The 20,234-nt window shown below is 41.2% G+C and overlaps 1 protein-coding gene and 2 long non-coding RNA genes across 3 annotated transcripts in view; 2 read left to right on the top strand and 1 right to left on the bottom strand.

Moving 5' to 3' along the window:
- Positions 1-312: 312 nt before the first annotated feature.
- AGPAT5 (1-acylglycerol-3-phosphate O-acyltransferase 5) overlaps positions 313-20,234 on the bottom strand; it is a 32,826-nt gene continuing 12,904 nt past the window's right edge. Inside the window, exons 5-9 of the mRNA XM_083607385.1 lie at positions 18,052-18,141; positions 15,996-16,086; positions 9,972-10,133; positions 5,646-5,769; positions 313-4,063 (exon numbers count right to left, since the gene is read on the bottom strand). Of these exons, the coding sequence (XP_083463511.1) occupies positions 3,838-4,063; positions 5,646-5,769; positions 9,972-10,133; positions 15,996-16,086; positions 18,052-18,141 (693 nt within the window). The 3' untranslated portion in view covers positions 313-3,837. The remainder of the gene's footprint in view (positions 4,064-5,645; positions 5,770-9,971; positions 10,134-15,995; positions 16,087-18,051; positions 18,142-20,234) is intronic.
- LOC310759836 lies at positions 6,451-9,329 on the top strand. Its single transcript, XR_014546551.1, has 2 exons — positions 6,451-8,851; positions 8,912-9,329. It is a non-coding gene; the product is annotated as an uncharacterized lncRNA (long non-coding RNA).
- The window catches only part of LOC310759895, a 123,824-nt gene continuing 118,991 nt past the window's right edge, over positions 15,402-20,234 (top strand). The window contains exon 1 of the long non-coding RNA XR_014546620.1: positions 15,402-15,522. This is a non-coding gene — a long non-coding RNA (uncharacterized lncRNA). The remainder of the gene's footprint in view (positions 15,523-20,234) is intronic.

Raw genomic sequence — 20,234 nt, forward strand, 5'->3', positions numbered from 1 at the left:
ATGCAGGCCAACACAGTTGATAAACACCTCCAAAAAGAAAACGCCCAAACCAAACCAAGTTGAGCCAATGTAGTGGCCATGAAAGAAATTCTGAATACCTTGGAACATCACAGCCGTGCCATGCAATATACATGTTTGTTAAAGGCTTAAAGCGCACTTTAAAACCAAGCAAAGCCTTGTAACTATTGAGACTGACTTTTCACATGACAGAATGGGCCAGACACAGCAAACATTTGCAAAAGTTTGTTCCAGTTTCAATATTTACTTACGATCACACACATTCAAAATCAATAAAATAATCCCTCAAAGAAGTTTCTACTGGAATGTATGTTTAATTTAATCCTGGCATCAACTCTTTAAGTTTCCAGAATGTGAACAAACAGTATCTCTTCCATAAGCACAGATCATAACCCTTTCAATGAGAGAGGGAGAGATTTCACATTTAAACTGACAAGAGAAGCTGTCAGTTCATTTCCCAAAGAAATATTTATGTGAGCGGCAAGAAACATTTCTGTGAACTACATAATTACCCCAATTCAAAATAGAGACTTTCTATGAATGCAAAATCACCAAACCGCTCTTTGGTACTTGTCTCTTACCTCACTGCTTTTGCAATGCAGTTTGCAGTTTGAACTTATTACCAGCCAGCACATATAAATGTGCAATATTCGAAACCATTTACAGAGTGAAACTCTTTCCGAACTGAGACCAAACCAGAAACACCAATTAGCAAAATGAATATGGTGAACACAACTATTATCGAGTAATGCTGGCGGGGGGGGGGGGGAATCATTTTCAAAGGAGCCTATTTTCATTGCACATTTACAATCCCCTTTCTAATTATGCCTTTGTGATACTCAAATGAATTTAAGCAAATTAGAACCAGGGGTCTCAGGCAAAGTGACTTTTGAAGCTTTCAGTGCCATTTTTTTAAAAAATAGATGTGAAATACAAAAGTACTAAGATTTATCCAGTGGAATATCGAGAGCAGAACAGGCAACTAATCCAATTGTACTCCAAGTTGCCAATAGCATCCATGCCTTTAAAACTCATCTGGCTCTGCAAGAGTGTGGGACTTGTTTCCTCATGGTGTAACCCCAAACTAGTGAGACGCATGAGGGTCAATCCACCATATGGGTGGGGCTAATTATGTGCATCTTTCGTACCCAATCACTTTGCTCCTGGCTCAGTTAGTGTTGCCAATCTGATGGTCCCTTGATTCACACAAACCTCTGCAGAATGAGATCACACCGTGAGGAAGTGACTCCCGTATGTCTACGGCTACATGTGGAATGTGGCCTTGCTTACTCCTTGCCACAAATAAATGCTCCATCAAAATTAGGCGATTCAGTTCTAGTATTCCTGTCAGGCAAGGCAAAGGGACAATCACATTGTCTGCCCTTAGTTTTGTTCTCTTACAAAGGCCCTCTTCAGATGTCAAAAGAGCCATTTAGTGTGAAAGTCTGAAGGGTGTGCATGTTCTCTGTTTTTGCAGAATTACAACCCTGCGGATGAAAACTTGTATCTCGACTGCTGTAGCAGCAGGGCATCCAATAAAGTTATATTTATTGACCCAATTTACATTAAAGGTTAGTGGTGACCTGTCCATACAGAGTAAGGTATTAAAACTCTGAAAGTTCAGAAACAATAGTAACAGGCAGTAGGTTGTCACACTGCTTTTAAAAAATTATAAGTCAATATCTACTTATGTTCTGAAATAGCAGCCAATGCCTCAAATGAATAGCAATTTTTAAATAAACAAATCATGGGGGAAGCTACAGCAACTTGCCAAAGATATTAAGTTTAAAATAAAGCTTCGCGAAGGAGATGATTTGTGTCCCAGATAATCTGGAATCTGTGAACAGTTAAAATGTTTCTGTTCAACTTCCAAAGAATTGTTCTGCCTCATTAAATTTAAGCAGCTTGTTTTAGTTGTAGAGTTGAACCCATAGGTTTCTGGGCTGTTTGATAGGCAAACCATTAACAAAAAAAGCTTTACAGTAAAACTGGAAGGCAATTCCGCAGGTCTAGGACACAGAGATTGACAGCATATCCTTTCTCAGAGGCTACAACCCCAACACATTGTTCTTCCATAGATTATTCCATTAACCAGCAAGTCTGCTCTAGTGACCAGAAGGCAGCATAATGAAGTAGATGAACATCTGAAATGAAGTATACTATACAATTTCAGGAGAACACACAAGAACAAGGTGTTTCTTACTCATCATAGCTGAAGCTAAATGCATTTAATATTTTAAAAATCTAAGACAAGCATTTTAGTTCATGTTGGGTCTTAAACAATTTCAAGGCCAACAGAAACTTCTTGTGAAAAAAACTCGGAAAGATAAAAATAGCCTCTAATCTTTTTCCATTTTGATAGCGGAATCTTGATTTTTTGTTTTTACAAAATAATAGATACGAAATAGAATCCCTTCCCTTAGTTGATACAGAATAATTAGCCCCATGACAACAGGAAATATTTTCCCAATATATCACCAAATAGCAACAAGAACCACTGGTTCTTACAAAACACATTGGTGAGTGGATTAAATACTAATAGAATATGCATCTCTCACTATTATTCTACAGTGCAAAACTGCATACTTCAAGTTCAAGTGCACGCCAACTGTGAAAAGCTTTGGAAATACCCCAAAATTACAGTGTTAAATGAGCAGGCTGTGAAATATTAGGTTATATTTAAGATCAGTAGATTAAAAAGGCACATAGTCTACATTTTGGCAAGAACACATTGATGTTCCTTGTTACCATAAAATATACTCCAAGCTGCACAGCAGCATCAATCATGGCAAGACACATTCATTTGGTTCCATGTAGCTCAGGACCACTTCACACAAGTCAATGTTTTACCAACACTTGTTTCCCAACTGGTGTATTCACAGCAAAATATTCACAAGTAACACTATATGGATGCTCCTGATAAAAGCGATCGTTTTCTTTGTGGACAAAACACCCCGTGTGAAGTGGTCCTGGGGTAACAGGAAACTGGAATGTGCACTGCTGTTATGGCACACATATTATGACTTAAACTAATTGTGTAGCTGAAATGTACCAATATGCTCTTTGCGAATCTAGGTACGTTACAACCAAGACAGCCTTAATTATCGACTTACTAGTTGAACATATTGTATATATAAAATCATTTATGCACCAACACGTGGTGTTTTAAATCAAGAACACAAGCCTTTTCGAGAATAAAATTAAACATGTTGCAAACAAAAACTAAGCCATCTAGTTATATAATTAAATCATGCATATGTTAAAGTAATTTCCACATGAAGAGTTTTTACCCATATTTTTTCTTTAAAAATAGCTTTTCATGTTCTACCAATTGCTTTGTAAATTTGAGAAACTCAATTTAAAAAGGAAAAAAAAAATAGAAAACAAATGTGTTGGGAGCTATTAGCTTTGGTTTTTAGTTTGTGACGCAGCTGTGATAATTTCCATAGTGAACTAAAGAACGTGGGTCAGGAATAAATATATAAACCTAAAGTAATATCAGTAAATACATTCAGAGGTCCACTTCAGCTGTTTATCTATAATCACATGTTCTATTAAATCATGTGCAGATAGATATCCATCCATAGAGGGAAAATGCATTATAATTCTGGCTCTCTGCTGCTTTTTCTGGGGGGAAAAATCAGGAGCATAATTACATATACATGTTCTCCACACTGACCATGGCAGATTTAGGTCACAAGTCTCAATTCATCCAATGTTCCATTAATAAGGCTTTATTTACATTTTATAAATTCAGGAAAGAGTTTGATGAGATGTGCAAGAAAGGAGAATAACGTCACTGGTTGTAGGTGCAGAACCTTACGCTTTAACACTGACCCACAGGCAGCCAAGCAAAGTTCCATACAGCCATGTTTTCACGTAGAGTTTCCGTCCAGATTCTGTCAGCAGCATACTAACAGTCAGCCCACTTAAAAACAGCAAAGATGGCAAAGTTTTCTTGAGACTTAGTTTGGAACGGACACATTTCCCAGGGAACTTGTTCCTTCTTTTAGAATCTTTTGCATCATAAAATTCTATTAGCAACCTAGGAGCAAAGAAAGGATAAAAAAAAAAGGTAACAGGCTTATCATAGTTTGGTGATGAACAAAAATGTCACACAAGTTATCATGTGCAAATAGTAATGGGCAGAGGTAGCTGTTGCACTGGCAAACTTCATTATGTGAATTGGACACTTTTCCCCTCCCAAGTGGGCAAAATAGACTCAAGTGAGGAGAACAGCCTGGCTTTGCCCAGGTGGGCTATGTAACAAATGGTCATGTAAATCCAGCCTGGAATAGCAAGCAAAGATAATTCACTATTCATCAGTTTAGGTAAAGGTAAAGGGACCCCTGACCATTAGGTCCAGTCGTGGCTGACTTTGGGGTTGCGGCGCTCATCTCGCTTTACTGGCCGAGGGAGCCGGCATACAGCTTCTGGGTCATGTGGCCAGCATGACTAGGCCGCTTCTGGTGAACCAGAGCAGCGCACGGAAACGCCGTTTACCTTCCTGCCGGAAGAAGAAGAAGAAGAAGAGTTTGGATTTGATATCCCGCCTTTCACTCCCCTTCAGGAGTCTCAACGCGGCTAACATTCTCCTTTCCCTTCCTCCGGAGGGAGGTACCTATTTATCTTGCACTGGCAAACTTCATTATGTGAATTGGACACTTTTCCCCTCCCAAGTGGGCAAAATAGACTCAAGTGAGGAGAACAGCCTGGCTTTGCCCAGGTAGGCTATGTAACAAATGGTCATGTGAATCCAGCCTGGAATAGCAAGCAAAGATAAGTTTGCCAGGTTCCCTTCCTCCGGAGCGGTACCTATTTATCTACTTGCACTTTGACGTGCTTTTGAACTGCTAGGTTGGCAGGAGCAGGGACTGAGCAACGGGAGCTCACCCCGTTGCGGGGATTCGAACCGCCAACCTTCTGATCGGCAAGCCCTAGGCTCTGTGGTTTAACCCACAGCGCCACCCATGTCCCGATTCTTCAGTCCTAAAATGTATGCTCTAAAAACATTGTGCTTTGTAGTTTTTGGTGCTTAAGAATTTTATACTCCGAAACACCTATGGAAATAAATGTAACCTGAGAGAAGGTGAGCCAACTCACAGCCACTAAGAAGCTTACTATATGAACCAATATTTGAGGCTCTGCTTCCCATATCCAAATCCAACCCCTTGTCCACATTGGATATATTAACATCCATACATTTATAAAATATAAGCAAAAGGTCTGCAGGAAACATTTTAGACTGGATCCAAACTTTGTTCCCACCAGCAGAAGTACCAGCTGAATGAAAGCAAAGTCCACTTTCCCTACTCCTCCCGTAGCATACAGCACCACCTCTTTCTTGTTCCGGAAGGTTCTCCAACCTTTCAGAAGAGCATAATAGGTGGGGCTAGAAGAAGAGAGAACAGGCAAAATATATCTCTACCTTCTCCACTAGCAGCACCCTTTTGCTGAATCAGAAGCTTTTCCAGAAGGTGCCTTTCCAACAATGGAAGGCAAAATCTGGATCCAACCCTTCACTGATGGTATGCAATAACCAGTTAAGATTTTGTTGAGTTCTGTGGAACTTTCAAGCCATATTAATGCTGCTCCAGAAGCAGTGTCACATCACTGTATTTACTTACTTATCCTTGATTTCAAAACGTTCGTGAAGCCATCTTCTCATATACATCTGTTCTTCAGGAATATCTTTGAGTGCAATGCGATCAACATAAATATGGATTCTTGGACACTCCTTACAAAGGAAGTCTACAAACCCAAAAGAGCATCATGAATACCCTTGTCCCATCATGAGCAACTCCACTGTCGTTCAGTAAAATTAAAGCCAAGTTCAGTAATTGTGCAGTGTTATTCGGCAGTCTTTAAAAGAAACAGTCTTTTGAAAATTACTTCAAGGTCGGAACTTTGAGTAACAAGATCACAATTTATTTAATAATATTTTTTTATTTAAAAAATATTTTTTTAGGTTGCTTTTCAAGTTTAGTACTCTCACAAGGCAGAGTATAACACCACTGTTTCCATCCATGTTCAGAGACATTAATGTCTACTAAAACCTTAAATAATGTATGAAATGTATATTTTTTTCTTTTAAAATACTTTTCCAATCTAAAAAAGAGGGTAGGAGTGTTACTTTCATAAGTGCCACTGAAGTGGACACACACCGTATTTTTCGCTCTATAAGATGCACCAGACCACAAGACGCACCTAGTTTTTGGAGGAGGAAAACAAGAGAAAAAAAATTCTGAATCTCAGAAGCCAGAACAGCAAGAGGGATCGCTGCACAGTGAAACAGCGATCCCTCTTGCTGTTCTGGCTTCTGGTATAGCTGCGCAGCCTGCATTCGCTCCATAAGATGCACACACATTTCCCCTTACTTTTTAGGAGGGAAAAAGTGAGTCTTGTAGAGCAAAAAATACGGTACATTCATTCTCTCTCTCTCTCTCTCTCTCTCTCTCTCTCTCTCTCTCTCTCTCTCTTTCTTTGGCTGTTGCAGTCAAAATCACCACCTTCTTCTAAAACTTGCACAAATATATGAAACTGTTAGGAACAAAGAAGAGCACTTCTAGATCATGCCAAAGGCCCATCAAGTCCAATATTTTGTTCCCACAGTGGCCAACCAGATGCCTAATGGTTTACAGTTCAGTACAGAAGATGTGAAAATCAACACACACAAACTAAAAACCCAACTTCAGGTGCACATATGAAAGCTACTAAATCCATTTGATCTTGAGAATCACAGTATAAAGTAGTATTTAGGGTGGCAGGGAAGGGAGGAGAATCCCGAATAATTCCACAGGGTTAAAGTTCAGAGCCAGCAGGAATGAGATATGACTTGTAAGTCGCAATGAAATTCAGGAGTGCAAAAAATGGAACACGAGAACCATGGTATGTATCGTTAAGTGGATTCTGATACCAAGAGCACAAGGCACAGCTGAAAGGATTTTAAACCATGACCTTAGTTTTACTTTTATTGATGGTTTGTGTGTTTTGGATGTCCATTTATCACAAAATACCATTCTGCAGGAACAATATAAATAATAATTTGCATCCTTCTGATTTTATTTAGAATGTAACATGGAAGAAATGTGGACAGTGGGGACTTCTGCACTCCTTCCCTTTTTTTCTTTTATCTCGCACCCTTCAAAAGGAGTATTTGAGGTATGCGCCTCTCCATACTTCTGCCACACACTGGTAGGTCAGGAGCATCTATCATTACATGAGTTGCATGTTGCCTTTGCCCTAGCTGAGGTTATTTTAGGGTCCTGGGCAGGTGCAAGCAATGCAAAGCAATCTCATTTAGCTCTTCGCCCTCCAAGTGCCAATTTGCCCTGCAAATCCTTGAAATGCATTATATCTTGGGTCGCCGTTTCAACCGTGTCAGTGCTGTACTCATGGGATAAAGCAAAAAGGAAGGCGCTACATAAAATCAAAACTGCCTCATGGCAGTCCTCCAGCTTTTCTTCCAAAGTGTGGAAACCACTGTGGGAGAAACTGCCACTCTCACTCCTGCATACTATGTTACCCGTAGCCTTAATACCATTCTAATTTTTTTTTAAAAAAACCAAATAGTCAATGCAGTTGCGAGAACGAAACTCTTGATTATATCCAGTTGACCAAGGAACTATTTTAATTGTACGCAGTTCATCTTAGCGAGACTAATTCATATTTTTTTTCAAAAGACACAATGTCACTGTAACTACTTTGGCTTACCAGTGGATAAGAACAATTTATGGCATTCCTGTTTTTGCGGAGGAACAGCTGGATTCTATCATAAGAGCCACTAAAGGTTGCGTAGTCCCATGACCCTTAATTTCACATCGGCTCAACTCCCCAAAGGCTTATGTAATTAAGCTAAAAAAACCAAACCCCATTGCAACAATTCATTAAGTACAAATTACATCCAACTTTAGGAATATTGGCTTGAAATGCCAGCATTTGATGGGTTGCTTAATTCTTCCAAAGTTGCCAAAAGGCTGTTCTTGGAAGGACGAATAAAACAAAACGCTCCCTCCGCAAGAAGCAACATAATTAAGAACCATACATTACCCCTCAAGCTTTTGATTAGGGACAACTTTCTTTCTGTGAATCAGAAACTGATTAGAATGTGTTAGGCAAATTCTCATGGGAACAAAAGCGCAACCAACTTGAAAGGAACTATTTCTAGGATGGCTTTCAGTCATAGGAAATAAAAGGAGTAGAAACTAAACATCAATGAGCATCTGTGTTTGCTTGCAGAAGTACCATAATCATGAGAAACGGGAGGAAAAACTAAGATAATTTCAGATAGATTAAATGGCAAGAACACCAAAACCATTAGCACTACAATGTTTCTACTACTGGTACCAAGGAATGGGAATGAATCGTAATGTGACACAGTGTTCTTCATCCATTATCTCCAAAGAAGGATAAAAAGAAAGCAAAGTACAAAACTACCCAAAAGGTTACAGGCTCAGAGACAAGTAGTAGTTTGAGTCTTGTCAAATGGGTTTGTGTTTTGTGTGATACATTAAAAGACTAATACTAAAATATAAACTAGCTTAAATGCATTACATTTTTTGAAACAGGAAAAATCCCGCCTAGGAGTACCCACAAAATGACTGAAGTCACCCGTTTGTTTTGACAAAAGAGGTGATATTCTTAAATATATTGGTAGCCCCTGCACCCGATTTCATCACAGGCCAAGAGTTGACATGTAGGTTTTAATCTAAAACAGTGATTGAAGGGCTGTTTTCCAAAATTAATGAACACTAGTCAGATCTTGCAAGTATGCCAAAGGCAGAGTGCAATAGGAGAGAGGGATGATTTCAAAGTTTTTAGTAGAGACAGAGAAGTGACCCAGGAGATAGGGACAGATATCCCTATCTCCCTATCCCTATATTTAGTGAGACAGAGAAGTGACCCAGGAGATAGGGACAGATATCCACAATCCTTTAAAGAGGGCTTAATCTCCCAAGGTTAGGGTAGATGCTGCAGTCACCCTGGCTATCACTGCCACATTGAAAGATGCTGCGAATCACCCCATGATCACCCACAATGAAAAAGGGGGTAAGGTTCAGATAAATCAGATGTGGGGAAACACTGGCCCTTCAAAGGTTCTTGTACTACCACTGGCCATGTTTGCTGATGGGAACTGCAATTCAACAAGACCTGGAGGGCCAAAGTCCCCTAGGTCTGAGGTAAATGGACCTGACATTACGTTCTAGTCAGGAATAATGGGATGGACATTAAGTACCAAAATTAACATCAGAACAGGGAGAGCGTGTGACTTCCCACCAGTCTCCTGAACAAGAAGTATATTAAAAAATATTTTGGACCGTCCTTCATCCCCATGGATGAGAATAATCACAACAAAAGATTAAGTCAAAATCTTCATAAAACCCATTTTGAGACAGCTAAAAATTACGAGCAGAAAAGCCTACATGAACTTAAAATACCTGGTCAGAGAACCTCAGAGGCCACGCACTTGCTGATTGCAGGAAATCTGTTGCTACCCAGTCTCTGCTAAAAAACCTCTCATGAAGATGATTCAGACACCTGGTAATCAGTTTTCCCCCAAGCACTGAATGAAGGTGAACAGTCACAACCATCTCAAGTTTGCTTGCCCAAGAAGGGGATATTAGCAACTGGGCAGTAGTTGTCACAAACCTCAGGACTGTCCTCTTGAGGGCTTACACCACCCCCTCCTTTAAGGCAGCTGGCACAGAAGCATTTAACTTCTAGACCAACCCAATCAACCTCTTCTGGCTGGTTTTTAAAAACTATGATGGGCAAGAGTTGAGATACATCATTGGCCCAAACCTTCCACAAGTGCTTTGTTCACATCCCTGTATACTAGGCCCCGCCCACCTGTCAAATATGGCTTGTGGAGGGTTGGCCACAATTCGGTCCAACGCGCTGTCCAAAACAGACTCCCCATTCTTGCTTAAATTAATTCAACACCACCAACTCACCTGTCATGGATGGAGCCACTTTCCTTTGTCCTTTCTGGTCCACAGTACCTTCATATGCTACCGTAATGTCATAAACTGCATCTAAGTAGGTTCTCATCGAATCAATTGCAACGTGAGTAGCCTTCACCCGTGGTGTCAGTACATGTTTTAATACAGCAAGTCCTAAGCAAGAGAAAAAGTATACTGAAAATGTATTAAAAGTGGCTTTTTTCTCCTGGAGAACTGAAGCCTCCAGAGTATGATGATAGTGTGACATATTAACTCCTGTTTGTCTCTAGTCTGCAGGTCACATTAAATTAGGGGTCCAGTCCGCACGTAACATTAAGCCAAATCATGTGGGCACCCAAAGCCAATTTTGCAGCAGCTTTGCTCTTCTTCCAGTCATTGTGCTCTAGGACAGGGATGGCCAACTCCTAAGAGACAGCGATCTACTCACAAAATAAAAAACTGGCAGTGATCTACCCCTTTTGGGGAGGGGTTCACAGGTCAAAGTGTTGTTGAGCTTTTTTTAGGGAAGAAAGTTCTGTTTTTTTAGGGGTTCAGGGAAAAGTTGCTGAGCTTTTTTAGGAGGAAAGTTGCTCACCAAAAGATCGCTAAGGAAACATTCAGCATCACTGCAAAAGCTGTGTGTTCCGTTCTGGAGATCGTGCAAAAATGGAGGGCGGGGTGAGGGGGTGGGGCCTGATTCTATTTTACCACCGCTGAGGAAAGGGAACCAGCGATCGACTGCAATTTACCAAAACCTCCCGGGGATCTAGCAGTAGATCGCGATCGAACTGTTGGCCATCCCTGCTCTAGGACATGACATGGTTTGGCTTACTGCATCGTCTGAAGCTGGACTCACGGTTTAGCTCTCCCAAGACAAACCACGAGCTTTAACCAAGGTTTGCCCTACAGTTTAGAACTCATATTTGGTTTCAGAGAGCTCAACCACAAGTTCAGATCCAGACAATATGCTAAGACAAAAGGAGCAGCAAACAGGGACAGGCCAAAAATAACCACAATCTCTTTCTTGGAAGTTGCTCGTTCACACTAAATCATGCCTTGGATTCGAGTTATGCGTGAACAAGGCCGGTGTATTGAAAACTTTCTACCTCAAGGAACTGTTTGCCCAGGAACCCTAATACAATTTGCCACAGAATTGCTGGGCACTGCAGAGGATTCTGGGACATGTTCTAGGTTAGACACAGAGTTCATGGAGGGTGCGGCCAGGCCTGCTGGGCTTCAGCAACAGCATCCTAAGACGCACAGCGTCTTACTTATTCCACACACAAATGTATCCAACACTGTTCTGCATACCAAAGGTGGAAACACTGGTTGTGGCAAACAAGTCGTTGTTTCATTGAAGCCTGTCTGCTACCACTGATCTCATCAAGGATCGCTAGCTAAGCACCAAAAGAACCCACACAGAAAAACAAAATGAAAACCACTGCTTAGATCAAATTTCAAGAGCAAGCATCTTAAGCAAATTGAATTCTAGGTGAAATAATATCAAGGATTGTCAAGCACACATATCCGTGGTACACCGTACTGCATAGATAAAAATGGTGACCTTAATATTCCCCCCACTAGAAAGCCATGGGAAAATAACAGTATTCCCAGCTTGCACAATATGTTCATGTATTCCTCAAGTCTTAAGAGGTCAGTATTTGAAGTCTGCCTTTTATAAACTTTCAGCCTATGGGGAACACTAGATAAATTGTAGCCTGTAAGTTAGGGCTTCCTAATGTGAAGGTTTGCCCTAACTACTTTCACGTCCAAAGAGAGCTGCTGTGGACATTGGCTATTCAACTGCTTCCATCCGTTTTCCACAACCAGGTTCAATTGAGTAGCTCAAGGAGGAACCCAGATGAGTCCTGATAGTTGGGTGGGCTTTACTGATATATCAGTTGGCTCATTTCATCCTAAATAAAGTTACATGCCCTAAAAGATTTTGCCCTATTTGGTTAAGTTTTGCTTCCAAGCAAAACTATGGTTCATATGTTACTCTCAGATTATTTAAACCATGTTAATATGCAGCAGAAATACGTAAAGCTCTAAATTCCTATTATGCATTTATAATAAAGAGATTTACTTTTGGTAAGTTGCAAGTTCTTGTACAAAAGGATCTTACAATGAATCTCACAATCACGTTCCTTTAAAAAATTATGAGGTGCCATCTTCATCGGAAAATGGAGTTCATGGCAGAATACATAATATGTTTAAAACTATAGCACAATATTGAAACATAAAACAACATAATGCAACTGAGAGGAATAAAACCTGTTCAACCAGAGGAAAACGAAATAATTTAAAATGTGAACTAAAGCAAGACAAGAGTTCCTTAGTTAAAGAAGAGACAGTCTGCTTTTATTTTTGGAAACATTAACTGAAATTCCAGTATCCTGCTGTTAACAAAATGCCACCATCCAAAATCAATATTAAAATAATAGGGAGGTCTCAGTCTTGCCCTTATTTTGTGTAAAAAATAATAATCTGACAACATGACTGTGAGCATGATATATTAGGTTACAGCTCAGTGCTCCAATGATTCTACTACATACAATGCAACTGGAATAAAAGAGGGTTGCTTCAAATCCTCCATTTACAGAGTAGTTAAAGACAGTTCATTTTCTACACCATCAGGAATGTGCTGCATCTCTTAACCAACTTTCCTGCAAACAATATTTCTCTTTTTCCTGCTTCCACCAAACTGTATTCCTTCAACACTTGTTACAACCAAGGACAACACTGATGTCAGGTCCATTGCAGCCATTCCAGAAATGTTTACTTATTCAATACAAGACTATGCAAATATTTTGAAACCTAACACAGCTTTTTAGCATGTGAATTTTGTATCAAAAGTGCCACGGTGTTTGTGTTGCTGAGATGTTGTTCCAGCCCATGTGTGCTGGACGCAGTGTTATGACAGCAATTGTTTTTATTACCAAGCGTTCAGTTCGGCTAATATTGCTCCAAGCTTTCGATAAAACATCCACAAAATAACACAAAAAAACCACACGTGAAAATGGCTAGGAAGGTGAATGGTCAGCATAACCAAGGAAAAATATGTACCTCACTTGCAAAGAACAGGTTTGCAACTTTAGCACATACATATCTGAATCCCTTGTGGCCTTCCAGATGTATGATGCAAGAATGGGACTGCTGTTCTGGACATGCGTCACAAAGTACTAGTCAAATTACAAGCCTGATTTGGCAGTAAGCACTGACTACCATGAACATCTGCTTATTATTTTAGGAACCCATGTCCAATTGTTTGACAGGAATTCCCTTTCCTCTCCTGCCCCTGCAACCCCCCATGTCTGCTCTGAAGGGTGCTTGGTGGGTGGAAACAAGTAGATATCACCCCCACCAAGCCTAAATACTGAGTCTTGCCATGTTGCTAAATAATACTTGTAAGGGACGCGAGTGGTGCTGTGGCCTAAACCACTGAGCTTCTTGGGCTTGCCGATCGGAAGGTCGGCGGTTCGAATCCCCGCGACAGGGTGAGCTCCCGTTGCTCTGTCCCAGCTCCTACCAACCTAGCAGTTTGAAAGCACACCAGTGCAAGTAGATAAATAGGTACTGCTGTTGCAGGAAGGTAAACGGCATTTCCGTGGGCTCTGGTTTCTGTCACCGTGTCCCATTGCGCCAGAAGCGGTTTAGTCATGCTGACCACATGACCCAGAAAGCTGTCTGTGAATTTTAACAGAGCTCTGTGCCTTCGTAATAACTGGCAAGATTACCAAACATGTTGTTGAGAACTAAGCATTTAATTTTTGGTGTTCTAAATGGAGGCTCTCAAAACATTCTGTTGTTTATTTGCTTCTGTTTGAATAAGTTTTACCTTGATATTCATATTTATTCCTAATGTTATTTCGTCTGTGATGTAGCCTTGTGAACCACCAGATTTGTCTATGTATTAAAAATGGTTCTTTCCCACAAGGTGGATTCAAGGTGGCTCACATAAGAACACGTAATAGTAAAACATAAGTGAACAAATTCAAACAAGTGCCAGTCATTAAGGTAGTACATATCATTAAAACACGGCTAGTGGAACCTGCAGCAAGAACACAGTGTGTTCAAGACGAAACAAAGCAGAAAAATGAGACACCCACGGTATCCAGGTCGCAATGCAGTTGGCTTTAAAAAGTCAAATTAGCACCTTGATTTGAGCCCAGAAGCCAATTAGCATTCAATGCAGGACAAAAAAATGGTTTAGTATGTTCTCAAAGCCTAAACCCAGCCAAAACGCTAGCAGCAGTAATTCTGTAGCAATTAAAAGTTTCTGAATGCTTTATTGTGTTTAGACTAGGAAAGGAAGTCCGATAACCAGCCACTGTTGCTCCAATTTCTTTCCACTTGAAAATAAATTCTAAGTGAAGAGCAATGAAGCTCTGTAGTACAAAGCTTGTACTGTTAGGCTGAATGTTACAACTGCAGAAAAATTAAAAAGATAAGAGAGCCTGGCCTCTTGCCTTGCCAACTAGATGGTGATCCTTGAAACCGATACATGATTATCAGACTTGCAGCTAAACCTTTATGTACTCAGAGTACAAAGACGTCAAGTAGCAGGTTTGTTGCCTGGATAGTTGAACCTTGTTTTCTGAACTACCAAAGTGCATGAATTTGTTACAGGAAAACCTGGTTCAGTTTATATTCATCTGAGTTTACTTTTCATTAAATAAGTAACTAATAAGCGCAGCAAATGATAATATTAATATATCATAGAATCACAGAACTGGAAGGGATTCTAACCCTTTGCAATGCAGGAATCTCAACGAAAGCATCCAAGACTGTTAACAATATTCAGAAGCGAGAAAATATTCATTGTATTTAAGCTTCTAAAAAGGAGCGTGGTCACCCAAAAATGCCTGGCAAATTGCATTTTAAAATGTTTACTCTAAGTTCTTTGGGTGTAATTCAATGCTGCACTATGATAAATGTTTTGTCTGTGTAAGAATTTCAGCTTGTGAGGTAGAACAAATCTCCTCATGAGCAAATTTCAGGGGGTGCAGCGGGGGAAGCCCCGTTCCACAGGGGGAAGTCCTTGCACAGGGCTTCTGCTAGAAGGTCCTGTTAGGTGAATCCTGCCCGTTGGATTAGTTGCCATTTTTAAAATACTGACTCAAATATATATGTGTGTGCACACGGACATGTGAGATATTCTTGGCAGAGCGCTCAGCCAATCAGTGTTATACTGTAACAGAGCAGCTATACGTATATGCCTGTGTTCTGAGACAGTCTCTCTGTCTGTGGTGGTTATAGTGTGAGGGATTGGTTAATGGCAGTTTGCTGAGAGAGTGTACATGCTGTTAATACTCTGTATCTGTACAGTGGTACGTCAGGTTACATACGCTTCAGGTTACATACTCCGCTAACCCAGAAATAGTACCTCAGGTTAAGAACTTTGCTTCAGGATGAGAACAGAAATCGTGTTCCGGCGCGGCGGCAGCAGGAGACCCCATTAGCTAAAGTGGTGCTTCAGGTTAAGAACAGTTTCAGGTTAAGAACAGACCTCCGGAATGAATTAAGTACGTAACCAGAGGTATCACTGTATATAGTAATCTATGTATTTATTATTGTTTACTACAATAAACACTAGTTGTAGCTTTCAAGGTGTTCTTTCCTTCATTGTCCAGAAGAACAGACAGTGTTCAGACTTCAATCGGCTTCCAATGACATTGCGTACTCTGCAAAGCTCATGCCAGAGGAATCGCGTGGGCACAATATTTATTGCATGCAAGCACAGTTTGCTTGCAATGAATCTCTCAAAGGACATACTTGTGAAACGTTTCCTTGTTTGACTATACTTTAAACATTAATGCTACCTGCAGTACCAATGAAAAGGAACAAACACTAAGACCACACATGTTATCTTTTATGTGTAGATTCAGCACCCACCTATGGTCAAGCCTCACTCTTTTTCAACTAATGTCCCTTTCTCCTTGGTGATCCTTAAACCGTAGGGCTGTGTCTACACAACAGTGAATCTTATCTGTTTGAAGTTCCCTGCTTCCCAAAATTCTTTGAAGTTCACCTTACCTGCCTTATCAGCATATGATTGACTATCTGCAATGGTTTTTGGTAGTTCTGGGTTGTACCGTGTTCCCTCTGGAAAAATCACAAGATACATCTGTGGAATTAAAACATATTTATATGCACAATTTTTTTTTAAAAGGAAGCATCACAACATGATCTCTAAGCTACAGTATGACAGCAAAGTATGTGTGCACAGTATGTGTGCGCGCAATGGGGAGGGGAGAAGTGGATTGAATAAAACACAGAGGACATGTTTATAAAGATATGCAATAACAGTCATTTTCAGTTAAGATGAGCAATCTTGATATTCAAGGAATCCGAATTTTCAAGGAAAAATTAAGCAGCAGAAGCAACAAAAATTGTGTGTAAGAACATACTAAATGGTTCAAGTCAGAGAAAGTAAACCAACACAGTTTAGTGAGCAAATCTCTCTCTCTTTATATCCTGTCCAGAGATCCCTAACCAGTTGCAACTGAATGTACTGCAACTTTAAATAATACAAAGACCAAGAAATACAAGATGCCTTCTCAACTAGAACAAATTAACCTAACAGCCCTGGCTAGCAAACCTTGTTTGGTGTGTGACAGCTATAGGTATTGGCAAGCAAAGAGAACATGCTATCCTTTGTATGACACTCAGCTGACAAGGAAGGAAGGAAGGAATGCTGCTGTTGATTTCTTCCTGATCCCAACATGCAAAAACTGATGCTTTGGTGGGTATGATGAACACTCGGTTACACGGTTCCAGGTAAGCTGTAAGACTGAGCATCCACATGACACTCTATTGGGAGTTATGATAGCAATCACCTCCTTTTTTAGCCTATATGAAACTTCATATTAGCTGAGCAATAGAAGCATTATTTAATTTGCAAAAACAGCAACAACCACCTAATTCATAGAAAGTTGATACTGCAGAAATAGGTTTTATATGCTGACACCAAGAGTTTCCTGGGAGGGTACAGTGCTATCTACTAACCACATGGAAGACATCCGTTCACAGAAAACGAAAGTGTGTAAGGCAAAGCGTGTTCTCCCTCATGGAGAGCACGTGTTGCGGTGGGGGCTGACAAGACACCTCACTGTTGCTGGGCAAAAGAGTTTGGCCATCTTTAAGCAGGGGCGGGCTGTTACTGGGGAGATTTATATGTTGCCATTTATTGATTGACAGCCCTGTTGGTTAAATACACTGCACGCAGTGACGAGCTTCCTCTTTCGCTGCGTGCTTCGGATCACCCGCCCTCCCTTCCCTAATGTTAGGCTGTTTGCTTGACCTTGCTATGCCTGTCATGGGGTCGTCTGCTTTGGGGCAGGGGCATGATAGGAATTTTGTCCATTTGGCTGATTGGCTGGTGCCATTTGGTTTTTGTCTACTGCGTAGCAAGTCGTCGCAACTTGTAAGGTTGCGGTTAGGTATTGGTTTGGGAATTGGTTGGTGGAGGGGTATGGATTCGGCTGTGCCTGCCCCTCCAAAATGCTGCAAGGGTTTTCCGTTAAAGGAACCCAGGGGCTCCCCATGCTTTTGTCTGAACCCCCTGGCAAGGGGATAGGGCCACGCAAGAGCCCCTGGGAGCATTCTGGGGAGAGGTGAGGCATGGTTCCCAGTCCCGTCTCTCTCCCCAGGTGACTTACCCTTTCTGACTTTGCGGGGCGTGCGAACGTCAGAGCTGTCCCCGTGCGGGGTGAGTTAGTCGCTACCAATGCCTAAGCAACCACTCACATTGCTGTATTTTTAATAAAGTTGTGGCCAAAATTATGCCAAAAGCCTTAAACAAAAATCAAGTGTCATTTTTTTTCTTATTTGTGGTGTTTTGGGGACCCCGATGCGCAAACATAAGATTCCTCCATGCTGGAAGCCATTTTGGCATGCACATGGTGTATAAACCAACCAACCAACAGACAAACAAACGAACAAGCCAATCCAGCCACTCATCTGTTCAGCAGGGGGAAGAAAGGTGAGCCATGCATCTGGGGCAACATATGAGACAAGCATTCTTGTCACTTTCATTTTTATGGCAGTTATAAAACACACATACACACACATAGGAAATATATAATCTTACTGGAGTTCCAGCCTTTATCTGGGCTTGCAACTTGTTCCTCATTTTCCTTTCATTAAATTTGGCACTTCGTTTCACATAGACTCCTCCATGCTAGCAAAGGAAGAAAGAAAATATACTGATGACAATAGTTTATGAAACAAAGTACACAGATTTTCAATACTCTAAAAAACATGAAATTAGAAATGCCAATTTCTTAAAAAATAGATAGAAATAAGGTCCCTCTAAAAAGACCCGTTATTACACTTAACGCAAAAACTCGTTTCACATTTGTGTCCATATGAACACAACAGCTTAAACTGCTACAGGTGAAACTGTAGCAAGGATATTCAAGAGCTAAAATTCACTGGTGATATTCAGTGTCTCCTGAAGAAGAAGGAGTGCTCCAGAGAGAGAAAGCAGAGAAATCGGGAAAGTAATAGAAGAACTGGGACACTGACAGGGACCAGAGGGATAAGCAGAGAGGCTGTGTTGCCATTTGCTAAGGTGAAGGACTATGGATAATTTACATACAGAAAATCCCAGGTTCAATCCCGGGAAGGTTCAGTTAAAAGGATCCATTACCAGGGTGAAATCCTGGAGGGCTGTTACCAGTCAAAATAGTTGATATTGGGCTAGATGGACAAATAAGTCTAGCATAAGTCAACTTGCTAAACTCCTCAGCTTTGCTTTGTTTAATGCTGCAACTGCACTTTAACAGTCATGGCTTGCCTCAAAGAATCCTGGGATGTGTAGTTTGTTAAGGGTGCTGAGAGTTGCTAGGAGACCCCGAGTCCCCTCACAGATCTGCAATTCTCAGAGTGGCTTAATAGCCAATCCCTCTTCTCAGGGAACTATGGGAAATGTGGTTCTGTGAGGGGGAATGGGGGTTTCCTAGGAACTCTCAGCACCCTTAACAGCATCCCTTATCTCGGGATAAAGTACAGTGGTACCTTTACTTACGGACGTGATCTGTTCTGGGGTGCCGTTCGCACCCCAAAAAGTCTGTAAGTGGAGCGCCGCTTCTGCATGTGACGCGATAGATCGCTCCTGCGCATGCACAAAGCGCACAGATCGCTCCTGTGCATAGTGGCAAACCCGGAAGTAAACACTTACGGGTATGCCGTGTTCGTAACCAGAAAAAAATGCAACGTGAACCTAACACAACTAGAGGTATGACTGTAATACCACGTTAAATGTAGAGTGCAGATGGAGCGTAAATGGGAGTACACTTTCCAGTTGTGCTTCATGAACTACACCTAGGTTATATTCTTCTAAAAGCACAGCCAATTCTATATGGAGACTAATCAAACGTTCCAAGAAAAAGTCATTTAAGTATGGTATTTCCCCCTCCCCCAATGGAATACAAAGCAAATAATATCAGCTAGATCAGGGGTCAGCAAAGCTTTTGTGGCTTGGGCCATTTCACGGTCCCACAGACGCCACAATGGGCCAGAGTGTGCGCACTCATGCGCAAAGGCTATTTCCGGCACTCCTTCTGGCACAGAGGAGGCGTACGCAGCTTCCCATTGGCTGCAGGAGCTTCCTGCAGCCAATGGGAAGCCGGCCAGTGTTGTGGAAGGCCAGATTAGAACGGCTCACGGGAGCCAACCGAGCAGGTGGCGGGGGTCCATGGGCCAGTTAAATAACCCCCATGGGCCGCTTGTGGCCCATGGACCTTAGGTTGCCGACCCGAGCTAGATGCATGCATAGTCACACTACAAAATGCTGTTGAACCAAGCAACCCACCTTTGAACACACCCACAGTTATGTTTATAGACATGCTTACAATGAAATAAAACCAAAAAAGGGGGCACTATATAAGCTAAAAGTATTTTAAACCAGTGGGCAGTAAGCAACTAAATAAATGCAAGAGTGTGCAATAACTTATGAATGTGCAATGGGACTCCATCTGTACTCCACCTTCCATCCCCAGCCTGGGCTATCCTCTCTCAAATCTGCTCTGGAAGATTAGGGGAGGGAGAAAATCCAGAACAGATTTAGGGGTGAGGCATGGGGGGGGGGGCGGGAATAAGGAGAAGCTGTTCTATTTGTGCAAAGCACTATTTAGTGCTTAGTTGAATGCAACCCATTTTTAGAACTGCAGATATATTGGCTAATTCTTGAACTGGTTCCCCAAGCGCAAAATGGAGAGGAGAGAGAAGGAAAGGGAAAGGCCGATGGCTTCAATTAATACCAGATGCCTT

This window comes from Podarcis filfolensis (genome assembly GCF_964270895.1).
Source record: "Podarcis filfolensis genome assembly, chromosome: 3".
NCBI lineage: Eukaryota > Metazoa > Chordata > Lepidosauria > Squamata > Lacertidae > Podarcis > Podarcis filfolensis.